The sequence below is a fragment of the Urocitellus parryii genome, chromosome 10 (genome assembly GCF_045843805.1).
Source record: "Urocitellus parryii isolate mUroPar1 chromosome 10, mUroPar1.hap1, whole genome shotgun sequence".
NCBI classification, from domain to species: Eukaryota; Metazoa; Chordata; class Mammalia; order Rodentia; family Sciuridae; genus Urocitellus; species Urocitellus parryii.
Window position 1 is genome coordinate 110,573,453 of NC_135540.1, and position 24,095 is coordinate 110,597,547.

General features: G+C 33.0%; 1 protein-coding gene across 3 annotated transcripts; it reads left to right on the plus strand.

Annotated features, from left to right (window-relative positions):
• The first annotated feature begins 642 nt into the window (after nucleotides 1-642).
• Yipf7 (Yip1 domain family member 7) lies at nucleotides 643-21,638 on the plus strand. 3 transcript variants are annotated; one of them, XM_077803162.1, is made up of 7 exons: nucleotides 643-749; nucleotides 1,617-1,707; nucleotides 2,156-2,272; nucleotides 8,350-8,511; nucleotides 13,866-14,013; nucleotides 17,330-17,511; nucleotides 21,206-21,638. In XM_077803162.1, exons 3-7 carry the CDS (start codon nucleotides 2,157-2,159, stop codon nucleotides 21,366-21,368), a joined length of 771 nt encoding a protein of 256 aa, XP_077659288.1. In that variant the 5' UTR covers nucleotides 643-749; nucleotides 1,617-1,707; nucleotide 2,156; the 3' UTR covers nucleotides 21,369-21,638. The 3 variants fall into 3 exon arrangements, with proteins under 3 accessions (XP_077659288.1, XP_077659289.1, XP_077659287.1); XM_077803163.1 differs by having other exon boundaries at nucleotides 1,617-1,655; XM_077803161.1 differs by lacking the exon at nucleotides 1,617-1,707.
• The last annotated feature ends 2,457 nt before the right edge of the window (nucleotides 21,639-24,095 follow it).

Sequence of the window (24,095 nt, forward strand, 5' to 3'; positions counted from 1 at the left end):
AAAAAAAAAAAAATAGATCCAGATGGAATTGAGAGAATTAGCCAGGTTACCTGAGTCAGAACCAGAAACCTCTTTTGATAGTGACTCGGTGATATAGAGAGCTAGTTCAGGCAGCTACCTGCTATAGGGAAGAGTTGAAAAGCTTCCAGTGCTTAGAGATGTCTTGAAAATGGGATAGAACATGCCTTGCATGGAAAACACTAAATCATATTAGTGTATTTTTCTTGACCTCTGATGAAGAGTAAGAATCAGGAAAAAAATAGACCATTGTAGTCCTTCTGAATGTTGTTCACATAAATTGAACATTTTAGGTATAGATAAAATTGAAGTCCTCCCCCATTTTTATTTTGGTTTTTGCTGCATATTATTAGGAACTTTTATCTAGGTTGAATATCACAGACTTAGAAGAAGCATTGAGTCTGTTGGTTTCCACAGCTTGCCTCAAAGAAACAACTTCACCCCACACTAGGAAACTGAATCTACTTTTCCACATTATCAAATTTATGTCTGTATGCTGTTCATAGTGTTTGTAAACCCTAAAAAGTGTTATATGATACTGGATATTGGCAGGATTTTTTTTTTTTTTTGGCTGCAGCATCTGTTCAGAGTGTCAGAGTACAAATTTAGAAACTATATATAGCCAGTTCGTCATCTTTTCACCAACTGATTTGCTTTAAATTTATCAAGTAAAGTTACATTTGTTGGAGGATCTTTCCACATAAAATACAGACACCAGATACAAAATAGAGGTATGTGCCTGATATTACTGATCCTTTTAAAAGACTTGGCATTTAAATAAAATATGAAGCTGGGTTATGTAAGATCTCCAATACCACTAGTTAGTATATTACATAAAGATTTGCATGCTGTAAAAATTCAGTATTTTCTCAAATGAAATTACTTTCCATGCTTCATAACAACATGTTTTTATGACTGATATGGTTATAACACAAGAAATTGTAAGTTATTTATATTGTAAGTAGTTAAAAGATTTATTTCTAAGTCCTGATTTTAGTTCATATAATCCATACCTACTTTTATACACATTCTTAATGAAAATTCTTGATTTATTAAATCAATGTATAAATTGCTGCATCTAATTTTGGAAAACCTTTCTGTATTTTTACTGAACTGAAAAATTTGATATATTTAACAATTGCTACTTGAATTTGTTTTTTTTTTTATTAATGAAGCTCTTAAAGTCAATGCTGCTTATGCAATTTCATTTTAAATTTATTATAGGTAGTATTCCATAAATGATTATAATTATATGAATAACTGCTTTTGACTTGTACATTTACTTATTTAAAACAAGAAGTTTATTAAATAAAAATAAAGATTAATATGTTGAGTTGAAGAATCATATCTGTTCAACTAAAAAGTCTCTAGTCTCTAATTTTTATTTAGAGTTACTATTACTTTCTAACAGCTTCTTTTTCCACAATCTCTTTCTCCTCTTCATTTTTTCTTCTATCTGGTAATTCTGTCCTTGAGATCTAAGTCAAAGTCATGCATTTCTCTTCACTCCAAGAAGTGAGTAGAAACAATGTACAGAGAATGTAGGAAAAAAAAATCTATTCCATTACTACTATTGTGCCTTTCTCCCTCTGATTCAGTGAGAAGCCCACGTACAACATCTAAGAACTAGGAAATAGGTTTGTAGAGTTTTGTTTTTACTCTGGAGAAAAGAGAGGCTGTTGGCAAACTGTAAGTCTCTAGGAAAATCAAACTCAGTCTCAATATTATTTTCAGCTATTTACTTTCTGACTTTGGTGTGTGTGTGTGTATTTTAAGTGAAAAACTGACACTGCTTAAGAGAACACTTTTCAGATGTGTACCAAGTTTTAAGCTTTTTCTCTTAAACTACTAAAAATAGGATATTTGGGGAAGAAGTTAGTTCTTTTAGGCCAACAAAAGTCAATTTAGTCAAAAGTCACAACTTGAAGATATTAAAACTCCAGAAAAAGTAGTTAAAAGTAACACATTTTGTAAATGACTTTCTAGCATTTAGTTCCATAATTCTTTTCACAATACTTAATTTCCTCTTCCAAAGAATACCTTTTGATAGGAATTTGGCCATAATTTTATATCGTCATATAAGTGTCTCAAAAACTTATGGATTCATGAACTTTAAAAAACTGCTCTTATTTTTTAGGATGTCAAACCTGGGACAATTTGACACTGACTTTTACCAATCTAATTATACCATTGATAATCAGGAGCAAAGTTATAATGATTCTAATGCCTATGGAAATCTTTATGGATCAAGAGAGTAAGTATTTTATATTAAGTCAATATACACCCATTTTGAGAATTGTTCATATGATAACAAGGGATTTCAAGTAGAATTTCTTTGGGAGAAGACAAGCTTCTCCTTACCATATCTCAGTAAAGTACCCACATTGAAATAACAGGAAAGGGCAGAGAAATTAATCCAATTTTCTGTGAATGCCCCTTTCACTTGGAATCCATGCCAAGTTAATATCTTCTCTATTTTTTTCAACTAGCACTTAAGAGGGCACCTGAATGCAAGCACTAGGCAAGTGCTTATTCCTTTTACCTGATCTTTTTCAAGACACTGCTTGCAAAACAGATTTCATCTAACTTAATAAATTTTTAAGTGTTTTACTTTGTGTCTGAAATTAAGACCATTACAAACCAAAGATAAGGGTTTACAATGGAATCCACCGTCTTCCCTCACAAAATTTGAGATTTTATTTTTGGGAATTGGGTAATTAAATATGCATTTGTAATATACAGATAGTAGAAAAATGCTATAATGGAATCATCATGAATGTATTTCACAATGTATTCATTATTTGAGATAAAATTTGAACTTGAACTAAAAATAAAACAATTATTAAGAATTAAGTATTTGCCTTTACTCATGCAAAATAATGTATATACAGTGAAGAGCATCTGGTTCAAGTTCTGGCTTTACCATTGGTTGTTCTCATGACATTGGGAAGACTTCTCTGTCTTTATCTGAGACATAAGGACATTACTCACAACAACTTGATGGAATTGGAATAAAAATGATTATGATGATATGTAGGAAAGTGTACATTTAAAAACACAATTTAATTGTTATATAAGTATAGTTTTAAAAAGTAATTAATAAGCCTTAAGTCACTTAAACTTACTGTTTATTTGGTCATATTGTTCTTTTCCAATGATGTTTTATGGGTCTGTTAGTGAACTAGGAGAAGAGTCAGATACTTCAACTTTCATAATAACTAAATTTACCAGGCACTTTCTCTGTTAGGAACAATTATAAGCTTTATAAATTAATTCACTGTATCTTCAAATAACCTTATAAGATAGGTAACTACTAATATTCTCATTTTACATATGAGAAACTGGACACACAGAGAAATTAAGAAACTTTCTCAAGGTTACTAATAAGAAATGGGGTTAGGATGTAAATCCAGTGTTGTTTGATGAGGCCCACAATGATGGTTAACATATGATTTGTTGTATAATGAAGATATATTAGCATAAAATTGTGCTGTTAATAATAATGGTGAGAGAGTACTAATAAACTGGACCACTATAGGCAAACTAGGATATGTGGTGTCCATGCCAGTCCAGAAAATCTAGGCTAAATAACCTCACAACCAAGATTCTTAAAGGCTTTTTAAAACAAGCAATAAAAATTTCCTTGAAATCTCCAAATGGAAAGACGAAAAGACAGAATAAATATAAGAAGCACTGGGAAGCTCTTCTGTTCAACTCTGCTTGGGGAAATTTGAACACTGTTTTCATTGACTGATCCATCCTACCCACATAGGCAAATGGATGCTACTTTCACAAGCTTCTTCCTAGCCACACTTGCTGAACCGTGCTCTAAGGATAGGGAAATGTATTGGGATATATTTACAACTGTAAAAGTGAAGTACCTGGAATTTTATCTCATTCAGATCCCTGTTCTATGTTGTCTGGCATTAGTCAGGTGACCTTTTATGTCTTACACTTTGGAAAGTAAAGTAACATCATAAATGTACTTGCAGCAAAGAGAGTAGTATTAACTACCATCTACATTTTCAGACTGAAAAAATTAAGTACAACAAAAGACAAAGTTTTATCCTTAAGCAAGAACTTATGGATCACAGCTTTTTCCATCCACCCCATCTGACCCAATTTTCTTTCCTCATTTGATTTTTCATATCAACATTTCCCAGAAGTCAAGATGATAAAGAGATGGAAATTAATGTAACCAAATGAGGGCAGCTCATGATTGTGTTGATTGGGGTAATGGCCTAGCCTGTTTCAGATGCTGTTATGGTTTGGATGAAAGTTTGTAACACAAAGTTTCTAATGCAGAAATGTTCAGAAGTGAAATGATTAGACTACTCTCAGTGACCTAGTTAGTCCATCCTAGTGGTCTGGGTGATAACTGCAGGCAGGTCAAGTATGGAGGTTGGTCACTAGGGGTATGCCCTGGAAGGGTTCATCTTCCCTGCTGTCCCATTCTTTCTCTCTGCTTCTAGCAACCATGAAGTAAGTGGCATTCCTCCACTGCCTCACTTGGGTCTAGAACATGGAGTAGGCACACCATGGATTAAACCCCTGAAACCAGTTGAACATCACAATGGAAGTAGAAACTTTTAATTTGGGAAAAACATAACCTCTAATAAAGTATGTAGCTAATGATTATGTGAAAAGGCACAGAAAAGTGACACTACACAACAAACATATCTCTAAACACAAAAATTATAACTGAGCTTTCTTATGATGATTTTTAAAATATTTGCATTAGAGGATACATTTTAAGTCATACTGAGTCCGAAACAGGTAAAAATATTTCCCGATTGTGACCACCTAAATACGTTAGTGTAAAGTAAAGATAAGATTTTCAAAGCTAATTGAAGTTTTATATGAGTATGAGTGGTGAAAGGGGGGATATTGAAAAAATGATGATTGTTTTATAGCTCAGAGACAGAATTCCTGGTATGGGTATAGTGGAGATTCTTCTGATAGGAAAACACAGGATGGGTGGGATATTGTGGAAGTTATTTCAGGTGTTCTAGGGAAACCAAAATGTGTAAAAGCTGAAGGTAACTAGTGTATAAGGGCCACAAACTCAGCTCTCTGCTAATGTTAATTTCATTGAGGAAGGGACCCCAATCACAGATGCACACTATTCCTGGGTGCAAGGAAGTTATTTAAACTGCCTCCAAAAGTCTCAGGAAGCAAAGAGCTTGTAAATGTTTAATTAATGCTTATTACTCACTTTTGGGTTTTTTTTAAACTTTTATTTATTTATTTATTTGTTTGTTTGTGATTTGTTATAATATGTTCATACATGTACACAATAAAACAGTATAATTTGACCAGTTTCATTCCCCAGTACCTCCCCTTTCCCTCCACTCTCTCCCCTGATCCCCTTCTTCTATTCTATTTTTTTAATTTATTCTAATTAGTTATACTTTACTCATTTCTCATGTACTCAACACTATTCTAAGTCCTGTACTTATTTTTGCTAATTTAGTTCACAACAATGCTGTGACTTCTGTTCTATATTCATCTTACAGATGAAAAAAAAAAACTGAGGTATAGAATGTAAAGTGGTTTCCTGAGATTATAAAATGGCAATTCGGTCACAAGGATTTTCAACTCCATAGGTTGGGTTTGCTAAGCCACACGTCTTGGTTCAGGAAAAATCCTATGACTGGAAGATGGTTAAAGGCAGAGATGTTAACTCCACAGCCTTAGAAGTAAAATAATGGAAATATGACTAAGAATATTGCTGATTGTTCTAAAGGAGCTTTATAGTCACCTTCTAGTTGTTTCAAGTGGCATTTACAGAAAGAGGAGATGTTTACTAACAAAGATAATGTTTAAATCCTTCAATCCATAGTCCAGTTCTTTTGGTCTAACTCAGTAGAAATTTATTTCATCTAGAATAATTTGATGACTTAGAAATCATCACAGTTTCACTATCTGCCTTTTTATAGTGCTAATAAAAATGCTGTATAATTGAAAACAAAATGATTTTTGGTACACTCTACAAAATCATCACTGCTATGTGGGGTACAGATATGATGTATCTTTAAGGTCTTAAGTGAGTGTAGTAATCTGATATTATTTCTAATAGGTTAATCATTCAGTGTTATTGGTAATAACACTGAATGATGTTATAGGTGATACAAAATTTCCAGTCCTATTCTGTTTTTTTTTTTGTGTGTGTGTGTGAAAAGATATAGAAAGCTTAACATATATCACTAAGAATATAAAAGATCTTGCTGATGTAGCCATTTTGAATTGGCACAACCTAGTAAAACGGATAATACCAGAAAACATGGGACTAAGTAGATTCATAGTATGTGGTTAAAATCATAATTCCTCATAACACTTTCAGGAAAAATGCCTGAAAGATAATTGGGTTATTTATAGAGTGTTTGGGGGTAAAACTATGAACTGTTGATGTGATTCTTGTGGTATCACTTCAGTTTTGTTCATTAAGATGTAATGGTAAATATTATAGTCAATGTTTACAATGTTGAAGTTATAAAACAAAAAAGAGAATTTTAATTTTTACAGTCATGGAATGTGAATGTGATAATTTTTCTAAATAAATCATTTTGACTTTTCCTCAAAATGGAAAAAATTTTAAATGCTCACTATCTTAAATATGTGGTGGAGAAATTTTAATACTATGCCCCATTATAATAAGGATGAGAGAGACCAAGCTGCTGTTGGAGAAGGATGAGGGAGCAAAGCAGGAGAGAGGAAAGAGGAGGGGACAGGATTTGGCTGGTGATGGGCATATATGTATTTTCTAATGTGTAAAAATATGTTTTTCCCTTTTGTGGGAGACACTGGGTTAAAATAGCTACCCATGTTGAGTCCCTCCATTTATAGAGCTTGTTTTACAGGTAGTAACTGTGGAAGTTATACTTCCTCTAACCTAGTTGGCAATGCCTGAGCATGATTCATGGTGAAGCCAGGCAAGTATGTCAATGAGAATCTTATTTAGATACCTCATTGGGTCATCTTTCTTTGCCCTTTTTATTTTTCTAGAAAGGCATACATTAAAAAAGATACACTAGGGCAATTTTACTGATCAATTTGTCATTTGTTTTACTGGTACTTTTGATAGTTTACCTACTCTATTAGAGGGGTGGGGGGATTACTAAATGAAAACTATAGTAATCAGCCTATACTGTGGGAAGTTCAAAAGGTTCCTTGCCCTTAATGAGCTACAGTTGAGTTCATGAATTATTAAATGTATGTCTCTCCATCTCTATGGCTTTATTTGCTAAAATAGTTATTTTATTGATCAAGTTTATACACATAAAAGATTAAGTGTGTTACTCTTATACTTTATATTAAGATTAATGTCAGAAGGAAATATTCAAAAGCCATTCTGTAAATATTTTAGCATGAGCAGATCACAGTGGGTCACAAATTTCAAATTTTTGGACCTTATCTTTAGCATAGGCAAAAGGCCTTAGGTGAAAAAACTTAAACGTGTTAATGGGAAATATTTTATACTTCATCCCCTGGTAAAAGCTATACACCTATACAAAATTCACCAATAACTTTACCACTCTTTCTTTTCCTTTCTTCCTTTCTCTAGTTCTAGTAAGACATTATTTACAAAGATCAATATTTTCCCACTTCCTCACAAGCTGTAAAAATAAATAAATAAATAAAACAAAACCATGTTCAGAAAGGAATTGAAATATGATGTCCTGGCAAAACTAAATTACTCATTTCAAAAAAGAAACTAAAGCAAGCTGTAGGATACATTCATTGATTAGTAATATTTTTCTGGGAATGGCCAGAACTGGACAGCGCATTCCATTATGGATAGTAGGTAGTTCATGTATTTATTATTCCTTTGAATTTGACTATGCTACTAAAATTGTGGTTCTCACTTGTTATTTCTACAGATTTGTAAGGGCTTCACAGTTGGTGATTGCATCCTCTTGGGAACAAAGCACCATCTAGAAAGCTTCCACGAAGTGCATTCAGCACCTGCAAAGCTTTGGCATGACACTGGGAGAGTCATTTTGTATCCATAAGCCTCTATTTCCTTTCCTATGAGATGGGATTACAAATACAGTTTTAACCATACAAAGTTTTAGTTCAGAAAATATAAGGGGCAGTGCCCAGCACATTGTACATGCTCAATTAAAATTGGTAGGTATAGCTCATTCTTCTACAAGTCTTTTTAAGGCCAGTTAATTATTTTGTGGGATTTTAAAAATTAAAGTTAAATTTGAAGTAGGCTACTTTACTTATAAGTAAATATTCATAAAAGGAAAATTTATATGTCCTCTCTTGATTTGTCATGATATCCTTTCATTACATGTATAAATATCAGTATTTTCCCTTTTTCAGACAGCAAGCCAGTAAGCAGCCTCAGCCTGACCCTCTTGTTCCTCCAGAGATGCTCATGCCGTCAGGTTATGCAGGACAATTTTTTCAGCCAGCATCCAACTTGGATTATTATTCACAATCTCCTTACATTGACAGTTTTGATGAAGAGCCTCCTTTGCTAGAAGATAAGTTAAGGAAGTGTTATTAATGTGTGCACAGCTCGAAGAATAATAGCAATAATCAGCCCTTAATGTGTGCTGTCAGCATGCTGCGCACAGTGTTTATGTATAATTGTTTCAGCATAACAAGAGCCTGCCAAACCAATACATGGAAATCATTGAAAATCTGTTGCATGTTTGTGTAGAGAAATTTGGTAGTAGATTTTCGCTATTATTATGATATGGCTATAGTTATTAATGTTTATTCACTCTTTCTTAAATTTTGACCCTCTCAGCAAAGACAGCTTTTGACAAAAGTACTAATACCAAAGCAACCACCCTTCCTGCCCCAATTAATGAAGCACTTTATATTTTATTTTCTGCTATTTTCCTGGGAGCAAAGGGAATAGTTTTTAAATTAATATTTGTTGTTGACAAGCCTGCTTCTCCCCCCTGACTTACATGAACCCTCTCATCTCAGCTTGGTATGACCAGGCAGAGAAAAAAATGTGATTCTAGAAAATGATGCTGCTTTTGAAAAGGAAACCCTGAACACTTGAAACTGAGGTCCCTGGGGCGGGGGGTTCAGAGGTGTATCTATCCATTGATTTTTGTTTTCAGTACATTCAGCCATGCTAAAATGTCAGTATGATACTAGAAACATGGGTATTAAAAAGTGAAAACTCAAGTGGATTTAAATTTGAGACCTAAGAAGATATACTTATGATTAGTTACTCCAAGTCCTTTGCATATACTAATTCTTTATATGAGCCATCTTCTTTTTCTGCCTAGAAACTGTAAAACAAAATGAATGATTTAAACCATTCAAAAAGATACCAGAAATTGTATAATACATCCACTGGTTCTTTAGAAGCCACTTAAGTTTCAGGGTAGTTATGTTTTTACCAGTTCATTGTATTTTGTCTCTGTAATTAATAAACACCTAGTTTAATGAGAGTGACTGATAGTGTTTAAGTTATTATTAACTAAAACCTTTATGTTGACTCCACCAACATCTTTGCTTTAAAAAAAAAAACTATCAGTTGTCTAATTGTATCCAGTATATTTGGAAACATGAATGAAAATATAAAAATCACTCCAAATTGAAACTCCAAGACATGATTACCATTTACAATTTGGTGTATTTCTGTCCAGTCTGTGTGCTGTTTTCCTATGCATGGTGTATATATTTTATATGTAGGTATATACACACTTAAAAATGAAATATTATTTTCATTGTATGTATATGAATTTGAGTATTTAAAGGTGAAAGTTGTATCATTCCATGGGTATGTAGTTTTGTATTCTTTTCATTTACATTTCATCATGAGTATTTCCATAATGAATTCTTAAAAGTCATTAAATATTATTTGAAAACATGATTTATAATGGTTTCCTAATATTCTGGCATAAAAGTACAATGTTTTATACCTTAAAAGTTGTTCCTTATAAAAAGTAATGCTTTGGTGAGCATCGTGCTGAAAATCCTTTGACCTGTACAGAGCCTTATCCTTGAAATGTATTCATAACTTGAAATGATTAGGTCAACCAAATCTCAGAAATTGGATTTTCCATTAGACCAGTGCAGGAGAATCTGTGATATAACTCTTTTGATTTGATAGGAAGAAAGGAAAAAGGAAGACTTTGCATTTCTTAGTTCCTAAAAATTTTGACATTTTAAAAACAAGTTTATTGACCATTTTCACTTCTTCCTATTTTATTTTTATTTTAGTCATATTTACTAGAAATTTTTAATTTTTTCTTTCTTTAAGAGATATTTATATAGTAAAGATATTACTTTCTGGAATATATATTTCAAACATTTCTTCCTAACTTGTGTTTGCCATCTGATTTGGTCATGGATCATTGGGAAACAGAAATTTTAATGTTTATATTTTAAAATCAAGAATACTTTTGTTGGAAACTTTTCTTTCCAATTGCTGTGTTGCTTAGACTCTATTTCTCTAGTTCCAGAAAATGTTCATACTCACTTATAGATTTTTCAAATTTAGGATTATTCCTTTGCTTAGTATTTAGATTTTTGATTTGACAATTGTTTTAGTGTAACATGTGAAGGATTTTACATTAGTTTTCTCTTTAATGGTTAACCAATTCTCTCCCACAAAATTTATTGAAAATATTTTTTTTCAGTTATCTGAAATGTTTCTATTGTTAGACTTTATTTTTATATATTCTCTACTAATGTCTTTTTTAACTTTGAATAGTAAGTATGTTAGATTCCCCTTCCCATACATTTCTGAATGAATTTTTACATTTCTTTGTTATCATCCCTACCATATACATAATAGAGAAGGGAGCACATGACATAATTCTATTTTTTGAATTTATGAACTATCTAGAGTTTTGGCCCAGAATGTTCTTCAAACTGGATAGCTGTGAAAGTTGCAAGTTTCATCTGTCCAAAGACATGGAATAGCCCTAAGCAGGCTTTCTAGGATGAGGTGATAAATGACATGTGTTAGTTTTGATTGAGCACATACCAAAATATCCTATAAAATTATGAAGCTATAATAATGAACATTCCATGCATAAAAGCATGTTAATTTGAAAATGTGTTTGTTTACTCCTCCAGTGCTTACTTACTCCTCAAGGTAATCTAAGACACTCATTTGGTTTATGTAAGAATGATGATTTTTGCTTTTTGATAATGGACAGTCAATATGTTAACAAAGGCATTTTCAAGAATAATAGTCAATTTAAGACTGTCAGACTAAAAAAATACCGATATTGGTATTTGTAGTACAGCCTGATATTTATATATAAAGGGTAGTGCTACAATTTGCATAGAAAATATTTTATTTTTATAGAATATGTTATATATTTTACTACCACTAGATGACAGCAAAACAACAAACTTTGCATTCAAATTTCACAGTGGTTTTTATCTTTTATCTTTTATTTTGTATACAAAGGTGTTGTATTAGGGTTTCTACAATTAACACATACTTATCTAATTCCCAAACCTTGTAAAAAAAATTGTGAGCTAAATTTTATATGGATATAATTCAGTAAACAAAATATTTTTCTTACAAAAATATTTAGTAGATTCTGCATTCATTCACTATTTCAGAATCAATATTGAAATATGTGTGGAATTTAATTATGCCATCAAGTAAATGGTAGAAATCAGTAATGATATTGCATAAATCATTTTCCCTCTCAGTTTCTTCAGAAATAACTATGCTTTTCAAGGAAAAAAGCAATTGGAATCAAAGGCTACTTTATTATGGCAAATATTGAAAATGCAGTTAGCATGACTGTCAAAACAAAAAATAAAATTTGAAAATTTCATAAGACTCAGATGAAGTTAAATGACATCATTTCTCAATTTTTAAAGTCTTCTGCTATTTTTAAAAGTTACATTAGAATTCTAACCTTATTTTAAGCTTGGTGGATTTGTATATTTTTCCAAATTGTCTATTTATTAAGAAATATATAAATGCATTGGAAAATAAAGGGAAAAACTTGGAAGTTTAAATGTAAATGAGTTGCTCACTATTAATTTAACTAGTCAAATAAAATTTTTTTTGGATGGCAAAGTGTCTAGCAGTGCATGAAACAAGAAAAAGAGTGTCTTTCCTACCCCAGTTCAGATCAGTATCTAGCTGACTCTTGTTAATATTACTGCATTGTTAAAACATGCCCCTCATCATAGAAACATTCACAGTCTCTCTTGTATGCTGTGTACTTAATGTCAGGTTTGCAAGGTATTTAGGTGCTACTTGCCACTATTAATAAAAAACAAAAACAAAGCTGAGGGCTGGGGATGTAGCTCAGTGGTAAGTCATGAATCTAAGCCCAAAACAGAAACAGCTGAGCTATATACTCAGTATCTAACCAAGATTGCCAAATCCTAGTAAGGAAGGTTGGATGCCACATACTAATGAATTTAGAAAGCTAGCCCTTTACAAGGGAGAGTTGGACTACTTAAAAAAAAAAATATATATATATATATATAAAGATTAGATGCACATTCATCCAAAAACACCTATACAGTTAAATGCATGTGCTCTTCAGATTGTTGAATATGCAAAACTGATTTTCTTTCTTTGGATAATCTGCTTAGTCTCTCAAAACCTTATCCATCTGATACATAAAATGGGACTAAAACAGCGGTGCTAACATGTTAATAAGACCAATGCATGTAAATCTTGGAAAGGATCAAACACTTAATAAATGGTAGTTTGTTTCAGGTGAAATGCACATATTTACCCTGGATTCTTTCTAGGATATATCTCACCTTTATTGAAATTTTAAAATGATGAAAGGAAGCCACATAATTTTCTTTGAATGTTCTGTTTTTCTTCCTAAGATACTTCCTAGTTTATAAGACTAGTGAGAAAATAAACTGATATAGTATCAAAATTTATTTCTATATTCAGTAGATTTCAAATGAATAGATTTTTTTCCAAAAATTATATAGAAGGAGAGGAATATAGTAGTCAAAATTCCTTGGAAAACAGACTATGGAGAAAAGAATTAGAAATTTCTAAATGAGTCTGGACTCATGGACATTGACCCCACTGATTTTGAATATTTTATTCTAACACTATCACTCACAAAGGGGAAAGATTAACTTGTCTTAAGAAGTTAATCTTTAACTATATTGACCTTACCTCAGAGTGCATTGATTTTATAGAAATAAAAACATACTGATTATTTTTCTTCCTGGAAAGACCTCTACCCTTTTTTCCTTTGTGAAGTTTCATCCATTTGGCATTAAATTGTTTCTCATTAGCCAAAGTGGAATAAAAATCCCAGACCTAGATTGAGTCTCTATGAAGTTCTGCTATTTGAAAAAATGATGCCATGGTTGATAACACAAAATTTCAGGAATGTTAGCAATTGTATACAGGGAAAGGAAATATTTACAGATGCATTAGATTTTTGGTCTGTTAGCTAGAGTTTTAATTTTTACTATATAAGTCTATTTCCCAATTTTAACTGTATTTTAATCTTATCTTCATTGCATAAATAAGGAAAATGTTTCCTAGATGGAATTTTTTTTCTCTAACATATTCCTTTAGCTCATACTTGGGCAACAAAAACTCTTTTCATTTTGTTTTTAAAGATTATTATATATAACTTTAAAATATGAAGATACAACAATAAGATTAAAAGGCTGAGTAAACTAATCAAATGTGTTAATTTTAGTTAAATAACGTAACTTGTTTTACCCTCTATATTTACATATATAAATGTATATGTATGTGTGTGTATGTATGTGTATGAATGTATGTATGTATGTATATGTGTGTGTATATGTATATGTATGTGTGTGTATATGTATATGTATATATATATATATATATATATATATATATATATATATATATATTTTTTTTTTTTTCTTTTTGCAGAACTTGGAATCAATTTTGATCATATATGGCAAAAAACCTTGACGGTGTTAAACCCAATGAAGCCAGCAGATGGCAGCATTATGAATGAAACTGATCTCACAGGACCTATCCTTTTTTGTATAGCCCTGGGAGCCACCCTGCTTCTGGTACTGTGCAACCATAAACACCAGATTTTAATGCTTATCCTTGCCAGTATGTGTTCTGAAAAAGATCTTTGTTAATTAAAAAAAGAAATAAAGTATGTTGCTTTATGTAGTAAAAATTGTTTAGTTTTTGACTTTTTAAAGTGAGAGGCATATTCAATTAATCAACCATAGTGACAAAAAGAAGCTGTTGTAGTGTATGAAAACAGACAAAAATATAAACTTAAAATTTAGAAAAATAGAACTACCAAATCAAATTTTCTTGTTACTAAGAAAAGACTGTCAATCAGGAATCATTTGAAGGAAAACATGGATTTGAGAAATAAAAGTCCTAAAGTTTAGTTCTTGTTTCCTATTAGATTTATATTGTCCCACTGGACAAATCATTTACCTTTGGTCATTATTTTCTTTGCTGTAGTATATCCTAAGAATATTTCTAACATCCTGTGAGATGTGAGACAGGTCTCCTTGTTTTTGATTAGGCTACTATGAATACATTAAGGTGCAATGATAAGGTATGATTTGTTCAATCAACCTAACTCTTTTCACTATAATTTTAGTTTTCTAACTTCTATGAAAGCATTTTTCTCCCTGACTTTACCATGTGTCTTGTGCATATTATTTATATTTGGAAGTAATGATATTAAAGGTTATTGAAAAGGTTAAGAAAAACCTAAGTTTGGAAGGTCCAGATCATGTTTATTAAAGTGTTTCATTAATAAAAGGAAGAACAAAATAGAGATGAGAAAAAAAGCTATCATTTTATATCAAGGAGGGAATGACAATACATTAAAAATATAAGATGATTAAGCCTGTCTGAAAATTACAGTTTCATTAAAGCACAAACTGGCAGGGAAAATGTTATAGGAAATTAAAGATTCTAGGAAGAGCCCTTAAAATAGAGATTCATTCTTCTTATTACTATCCACTTCCTATAAAAAACTAATTTTCCCTAAATGTAGCTACAATTCTCAAAAATATTCTAGGATGTATTTGTAACTAAACAAATTTTAACTTTCATATATAAATTTTATAATACCAATCAAAATACTGATAGCAATCTGGGTCTTTATATGGTATTATTGCCAATAACCATCACATCATATTTATCCACTACAATAGTATAATGATAATAATACAATGATATAGTGCTGAGAACACAAAAGTATGGTGATGATAATACAACAGGATACTGATAACATCTTATTTTTTTCTTTTTGCTACAGCTAATACAAATATTCTGTATCAATCATACACTAACAACTAGAGTTTTCATTTTGTCTTCAGTCTTTGTCACAGTAATTTGATAATCTTGGAATAAGCTGCTAATCATGGCAATGCCAATTAATCAAATAGTCAGAAACAATCAATTTAATATATTAACTCATCTTTCTTTTCCAATCCATTTCTAATATAACAGCTGTTTATTTTTCTGTAGAAAATATTACTTTTATCATCCCTTAAAGGATAGCATTAATCTTATTAAGATATCTCTTGATGTATAATGTTGATTTGAGTTATTTAAATATCCTCTCTTATGTTTTAAATACAAACAATATAGTCAAAAGAAACCTTATTGGGAATTGAGAAAATTCAGTCTGCCCATAACTGCTACTAGTTATGATCTTGAACTTTTGTTTCATATTTCTATGCCTTCATTTCTTCATTTTCTTCAAGACAAAAGGAATTTGAGTGACTCTTAAGTTGCCCTTTAGTTCTGAAATTATGGAAATACATATATATTTCATATATGTTTGTATATTTATATATATATAAATGTATAATATACATGTATATTTCATATACATGTATATGAAATAATGTTTGAATCATTTAATGAAACTTTACCATTTGGAGTTTTCTATTAGATGCAGTACTTTACAATTGATTCTGATATATACAGAGCAAAAAAGATATTCCAAAATCTCCCCCTGGATATTAATTGAAGTAAGATTTAACTCAGAATCCATTTGATACTAGGTTAACTGTGCCCTAGATATCTATAATTAAGGAATCATTTTATGGGCTGGTATAACTATTGTACAGTAAAAGCGAAGCTAACTTGGTATCAATACCCAAATCTCTTCACTATCTCTGAGATGTAAGATTCATAATAACATACTCATCATTTTTATGATTTCTGCTGACATAAGGCACAATTGTTTTAGTGGGATTTCTTCAGGTTGAAGGAAGCAAACGACAGGAAATAACTTCAAGCTTTGAACATAAATTTAGCTTTATTTGTTCTTTCTCCTTTCTGTTAATTAGCTTCCCATTAATGTGACTGAATACCTGATATATTCATCTTATAAGGAGAAAAGGATTATTTTGCCTCACTGTTTCCAAGGTGCCAGTCCATGATCATTTGGCCTTCTTGTCTTTGAGCCTGTGGCAAGACAAAACATCATGGAGGATGAATTTTGATGGACAAGGCTGCTCACTTCATGGCACTTCATGGCAGCCAGGAAACAAAAGAGATAGACAGGAAAGGACCAGGGTCCCAATATTCCCTTCTAGGACACAACCAGAGTAACCTAACTTCCTTCCATGCTCATCCATGGTGCCATACATTGCTCCTCAAGCCTTTAACACCTGGGCCTTATCTGTACGCCTAACACCAAGAAAATGAGTGGCTTAAAATTACTTGTTCATTTATCCTTTCTGATGGAACTGTGAGTGTGGTCTAGAAATGCAACATGCATGGGCAATATAAAAATAGTATAATAATTAGAAGAACATTAAATATTTTGAATCATGATGTTGTAATGAGGGTAATTTTACAGGCAGGGTTGATGGGGAAGTATTTTGAAGTTAGAAAATAGTATCTGTGCTTTCTGTTCTGAATATAAACCTGTGTTGGAATTTGAAACAGAATTTTAAAATGGCAGTATTACTAATATGCTTTGTAGAGATCTACAAGACTAAGTTGGAATTTTTATCACTTTATTTCGTTATTCAGATACTCAACAAATATGGGGAGAAAATATAGTCTGTTTTGTGAACTCTTCTCTTTATAGACAACCTATGGTAAATGTGTCTGTATATTACACTGCCATATATATATATGCCTAGCAGTTTTTAATATTTCTGTTGTCTTTTTTGCTTGTCTTACTCCAAGTATACTCATGATATTTGTTTTCAGAATCAGAATTTATACTACAGGCAGTATTTTTTCTGGAATTCCCATTCTCCTGATGATGGTACTACAAAGATACAGAACAGCTTAAACTGACTCTCAGATCCTCTCTGCTCTGTTGTCATTCTGGTTTTCTCTCCATGTTGGTTGAGCATTTATCCTTTTTTCTTCGCTTTGTTTCAGGCAGGAAAAGTTCAATTTGGTTACGTGTATGGCATGAGTGCCATTGGCTGCCTTGGGATTCATGCCTTACTGAACTTGATGAGCTCTGCAGGGGTGTCATATGGCTGTGTGGCCAGTGTGCTAGGTTACTGCCTGCTCCCCATGGTCATCCTGTCCAGCTGTGCCATCTTCTTTTCATTACAGTAAGTGTCTGTGTGCACTGATGGACCCCACATGCACAATCATCATTAAGGCTTGCCAGACCAGTGCAAAAGTTAAGCTCTTTCTGATCATTTTGGCAATGGAATTGGGGAAACCATGTCTATTAAAAGCTACACATGGATTCAGAAAATTAAATTGGTTTTGGCTCAGGTGTTATTCCTATTTCCATGATTTAAAAAATAAATCAAGCCAAGCGATTTTTAAAGCTGGCACTTTCTAAGTTGCCACATTCTTCAGTGTGAACTATTGTCATGGGTAATATAACAACTACAGAAAATTCACTTATTTGATTTTGGAAGAGTAAATGCCTGCTGAACATTGACAAATTGCTTCAGCTCCCAGGCACTCCGCCTTCTAGGCTGGAAGCAACTGTTCTTTCTCAGCTGGTCTCCTTGCAATGCAGAATTCCCAGGAACCCTGATGAGGATATTAATTCTGGAGAACTTTATAGCATATATTCTCATTCAATACATTTTTAAAGTTTTCTTCCTTCACTTACACAGTTGATATTTGCAATTCAAAACTATGAATAAGGATACCATAGATACAAGCTTCTGTAGGGCACTTTCCAGTGTATCTGCCTATCACTACCACTTTGGTGAGAGAAAGCAAGTGATATCATAATTCTTGTCACCTGCCATGTTCCAAACCCACTTGGAAATAAATATTTGCCTTTAGTGTTCGTTCATTCTTTTATATCCAAAGGAGAGACAAGTCTTAGGTTATTAATGGCATTGGATAGGACATTAAAAATTTACCAGTGCAAGCATGAACAACTTACAAAAGGCTTTAATATTTTTGTGTTCATAGTTATAATTATTTTCATAATAAACAATTGTTGTCATAACATTGTTGAGAATGCCTTAGCAGTACTCTTTTTGTTTAACATGGTCTCATTCTTAAAGTAATGTTCATTTAAAGCAATATTAATTTAGAGCAAACCCCTAGTTTATCATTGATCACTCAACATTTAAAAAAGAAGAAAAAACAGGAGATGGATACCTTGAATGCATTCATATAATGTGATTTGTGTTTATTGAGTCTTATCCATGAAAAAAAGTCCACATTTTGCATATTGTGATCTTTAGCAAGTTGTTCCATTTACTGGGTTGCTTAGTACATAGGCTGGACATGATAGTACAGAGTTTGGTTCTACTGCTACTTTGTCAGACACTTTGTAAAAGAATAGTATTTTGACCACCATTTAAAAATTCAAAGTTTTTAACATTATTTTCAGCAAAGTAGAGACTTAGGGCATTTTGGGGAGCTGCTTTAGACAGGAGCTACCTATACACCGTTAAGTCCTGAGTAAAGAGGTACTGAACTGGTATTGTACCCATTGCAATGCAATTGGACCTTACCTCTGCTGGGATAAGAGAGGTGTAGCTCCAGGAGTGGGCATCACCTGATGGGGTTGGATTACACCCACTAGTTTGTTGTAACCCTACCCCTTGTCTCACTTGAATGGCTTCTGCCAAATAAAACCTGGGTTTGGGGCATGCTCTTTCTATTTCTTGCCTGCCTTGCCCTCCTTGTGGAAGCTGTGGCTGAGCAGATGTCACTAACCCCAAAAAGGTACTTTCTATGTCTATGTCTTTATTTAGTCAGTCAAAATTCACTTGGAGTGACCCTGATTGATTTAGTCTCATGTCTCCTCAGGACATTTTAAATGGTTCAGAGTATTAGGAGGAAAATAAAGAACTAAAACTCTTGGATTTGGTAAATCACCCAAAGTTTGCACTTTTTGTTTTCATTCTGAAAGTATAAAGGATGATGTGTCTGAGAAATGTCTGAGAAAATCAACTTATTAAAAGGAAAGACTTATTTTGGCTCATGGTTTTAGTTGAAGGTTGCTTGGGTCCCTTCCTTTTGGGTTATGGAAAGTCAGAACATCATGGTAAGGAGCACATGGTAGAACAAAGCTGCTTACCTCCTCACAGCTGAGAAGCAGAAAGAGAGAGAGAAAGGGGCTCCCAATATTCCCATTAAAGCCATGGCCCCAGTGACCTAATTTCCCCCACTAGGCCTCACCTTCTAAAGGTTCCAAGGCCTCCCATAGTAGCACAGGCTGGTGACCAAACCTTTAGTATTGAGCCTGGAGGGGACAGTTGGGATCCAAATCCTAACAGATGGTTTAGAAATATTTTAAATTATATTAAATGGGAATAAACTATCTGACCTCTAAGACCATTAAGTTAAAATTGCCTTTTTAGGCATATCACTATATCATTAAAATTATTATATATAATTTTAAATTTTCCATCATGGAAACATACACATTATATCACTCCAGCAATTATTTCTAATTGGTTTTAATTAAACCAATTAATATAGTATTTGGTGCCATTAATATTTTTGTTTTATTAATAATCTAAGGTATTATAAGCTGCACTGTGCAATTTTTTACCTGTTTTACTTTTGTTCAATTATTAAACGTTAGTATTTCTGTCATTCTCACAAATAATAAACAAAATAAAATTCTAAACTTGAAAATATTCAAGTTTAGAATCAAATCAGGATCAAATGAGGTTGTGTAGTTTGATGGTGGAAAGAACGATGCACTAGGAGTTAAAAGATCTTTGCCTAGCACCCACTTTGCCAGGTAACTATTGTCAAGTTACTTCATTGCTTTAAAGCTAGACACTAAATCCTGAAATTGTTCCTATCTCTTATGTCTTATTTTCCTAAATAATTGTTTCTGTCTTTTTGTATTATTATTATTTGGGGTGAAGGGGACCCATGGATGCTTTGCAACTGATCTACATCCCCAGATCTTTTTAATTTTTATTTTGAGGCAGGGTTTTACTAAGTTGTTTAGGGCCTCACTAAGTTGCTGGCCTCAAACTTGTGATCCTCCTGCTTCACGAATCCATTCTATTTTACATATGAGGAAAGAAATTTACTCTCTACCACCTTTACTTCCCTTTTTATTCTCTAGCTGGCTACACTAAACTATTTTATTTGTCCGTTTGTTCTGAAAGTACAGATTGACTCCACAGTTACTTTTTGAAAATACCAATTTTACGAATTCTTTCCAGTATGGATGGATTAAAAATTCTAAAAAGTCCTCATGTTAACCTATAAACTATGTACTTGGTGAGGCACTGGGAGGTCCCACAGATATGTGCTTTCCTATTCCATGGGTTCTCTATTTGAGCTGTGTCAGGGTTTTTTATCTCTGACAAAAACCTGGGAGGTGGACCTGGGAGGAGTAGGTTACCCTGCTAGATTTGATCTCTATTTTATCTCTATTTACCTTTCCTCTCTGATCCAGTCATCTCACTTCTAATGTAAGGCAACTGTGTCCATTTCTGAAGAAAATATGGGAAAGGAAATCTATAGCTATAAGACAAGGCTCTACTTGAAGGGCTTAAGAGAATTTCAGGGGGTTGGATGGAATATGACAGTGTATGACTGCAGGCAATTTCTTCCTCCTCCTCTTCCTCCTCCTCCTCCTCCTCCTCCTCCTCCTCTTCTTCTTCTTCTTCTTCCTAATTCTAGTCTTACTGAAACATAAACATTTCTAACTGACTGAGGCTTTTAGGTGCAATATGGTCCATCACCCTCACTTAAAGTAATTTTGGATATGATAACAAGGACATTTCAGAGGCAGCTCTCTGATCCAGACATCTCACTTCTAATGTAAGGCAATTGTGTCCTTTGTCTTTGTTCCAGGGGCACCTTTGGAACCCTGTCAGCCCTGATCATCATTGGCTGGTGTAGTCTCTCAGCCTCTAAGATCTTCATTTCGGCCTTGGACATGGAAGGACAGCAGCTTCTCATTGCCTATCCTTGTGCCTTACTTTATGGACTTTTCGCCCTCCTCACAGTCTTCTGAAGAATGTACGAGATGGCTTTGCAAGACTCTTTTTTTTTTTTTTTTTTTTTTGCTGTTTGGGTTATTCTGGAAGTGTATTAGCATTTCAGTTGGGTGATATGATTTCTGTTTTATTACTGTTGAGGGAATAATAAGCAGAGAGGCAAAACAGCACTTAAGGGTGGTGCTCTAATGGCCTTTTTGGTTTGAATGATGTTTTGCTTTCCAGTTTGGTGCATTAAAACATTGTAAAATATTTTAAAATAAAAAAAAAAGATATAATTGCTGAACTGATGGACACTAGTTTTCTAAATAATTTCTGAGAAATTATAAGTAAATGAAATCATATGCTTACTGTTTAGAAGAAATCTATAGTAAAGTCTTCTGAGAAGTGTTCATGATTGCTCAAGCTGTGCATATGTGGCTGAATATTGTGTAGTTAGTTTGGCACCTTGGGAGAGTTCAGAGGTAGGTTATCCAGGGTTTTATTTAGCAGAATGAAAAAACCTTCGATCTTTTAGTTCACTTACTTCAACAACTGTTCCCTGGTTCTGCTTAGATAATGTGTCAACTTTCTACTTTTTTAGTCCCTCGCTTCCTTCTTACTTGGTTTAGATGCCATGGTCTTTGATTTAATTTCTCCCTTGCCTGGATCCTCAGTAAGCTTGCTGTTTTTCTCCCTAAATACATGAACGTTACTAGAGGCAATCCAATTTCTTTCATGATAATTATATTATCATATCTGAAATGGCTCCTCAGTACTCTCCTTGAAACTACTACATTTTCATAGTAAATCTGTTTTCATGCTAAGATGACTAAATCACATCAGTTCTTTACTGCTCACATCTTCAACAATTATTCCTCATTTCTCACTGTGGGTTGTTTATCTTTTTGTTTAAAAATAAAAGAAAAGAAACAGAAGGAAAGTATTTCATCTTCCCACCACCCTCTGTATCTACCTACATGCATTGTGACCCTCTGGTCACTCTCTTCTTCTCTTCACAATCAACCCCTGCACTTGTATAACCAGTGTTTTCTCTTGACCTATCATTCATATCAGCACATAAAAATGTTTCAATATCTCCTTCCTTAAAATTTAAACTTCCAGATGTAGCACATTTCTCTATTCCTTTTTGTCACAAAAATCCTTGAAAGATTTATCTGTTGCCTCCGCCTCTATTTTATCACCTGCTATTCTTTCTTTCTCCAAGTCTAGTTAAGAGTTCATTACCTTATCCATCAAGAACATACTTTATATACAGAGTTATGAAAAATTGTGCTGTATATGAGTAATAATGAGTGTAATGCATTCCACCATTGTCATGTATTTAAAAAATAAATTAATTTGGGGCTGAGGATGTGGCTCAAGAGGTAGAGTGCTCGCCTGGCATGCACTGGGTTCGATCCTCAGCACCACATAAAAATAGAATAAAGATGTTGTGTCCACTGAAAACTAATAAATATTAAAAAAATTCTCTCTCTCCCTCAAAAAAAAATTAATTTAAAAAAATCACCTTTGTCAAATCAGGTCAGAGGAGATTTCTCTAAATTCAATGGTCAATTCTCAGTCTCATTTAATTTCAGCTCTTGGGGTCTCTATTGGATCCCTCTTCACCAGTCTCTCCCAGTGTCTTTGCTGAGGCCTTTCCTTCTTCTGTTGACTTCTGAAGTGCCATGTTCTCTGTTGATTTTTTTTTTTCTGTTACTTTACTGTTGGCTCCTTTTCAGTTTCCTTGACTTTCCTTTCTCCCATTTTTAACCTCAAATCTCTTCTCTAATATTCATTTGTTATCTGAGTTCATTTTAATTGCATAGCTTTAAAATCTAATGACTCCAAAATTTCCATCTCCATCCAACACTCTCTTCTAAGCTCTTGAATACATATCCAATTTATACTTAATACTTCCATTTGAGTTTTAATATAATAAGCTAAAAAATGTGAGATCTGGAATCAAACCCTTGATTTCTAACTATTCAACCTGTTCTCCTCAAATTTCCTCATCTTTTTCTTTGAGAACCAGAAATCTACCAGTGGCTCCATCTACAAGCTAGTAGTCAGTCTGTTACTCTGATTTTCATGTCAACATCCAGTCCATCAAGTATTTTGACTCTTTAATCAAATACTTCTCAAGCATAAAATATGTTGCATGAGCTCCTTCATGGTCAACATTACTCTAAGCCACTCTCTTTTGTTGGCTAAGGAAAGAAATCTCCTAACTAATTTCCTGCTTCCAGGCTTTCTCACCAGGAAGTTTTTCCTACATCTCAGTATGTGTGCTCCTATGAAAATGTAAATTCAATTATGTCATCCCAAGTCCAAGATCCTTTTACAGCTTTAATTTATATTTAAAATAAAACTCAACCTGCTTTGTATAGCTCTACTTGTATTCAAAGAGTGGTCCCCAGAACAATAGCATTAGCATTCCCTGGAAGGCTGGTAGAAATTCAGAATCCCAGTCCCAGTCCCAGGCCTCATGAATTAGAGTCTGCATTTTTACAAGACCTCACATGATATATATGCACATGAATGTTTCCTTAGCTAGCATTTGAAAAACACTTGTGTTGCTTGCATGCTGTGACCATGATTATCTTCTTAAAATTCCCTCCTTCCATTCCTTCCCCTTCTCACCAGTTTTATTGTTTCTCAAATGACAAAATGTATCCACCTTAGTATACAGTCTACCTGCAACATCCTTCATCCAGATCTTTCACATCATTCAGGTCTCTGTTCATATTATCACCTCCTCA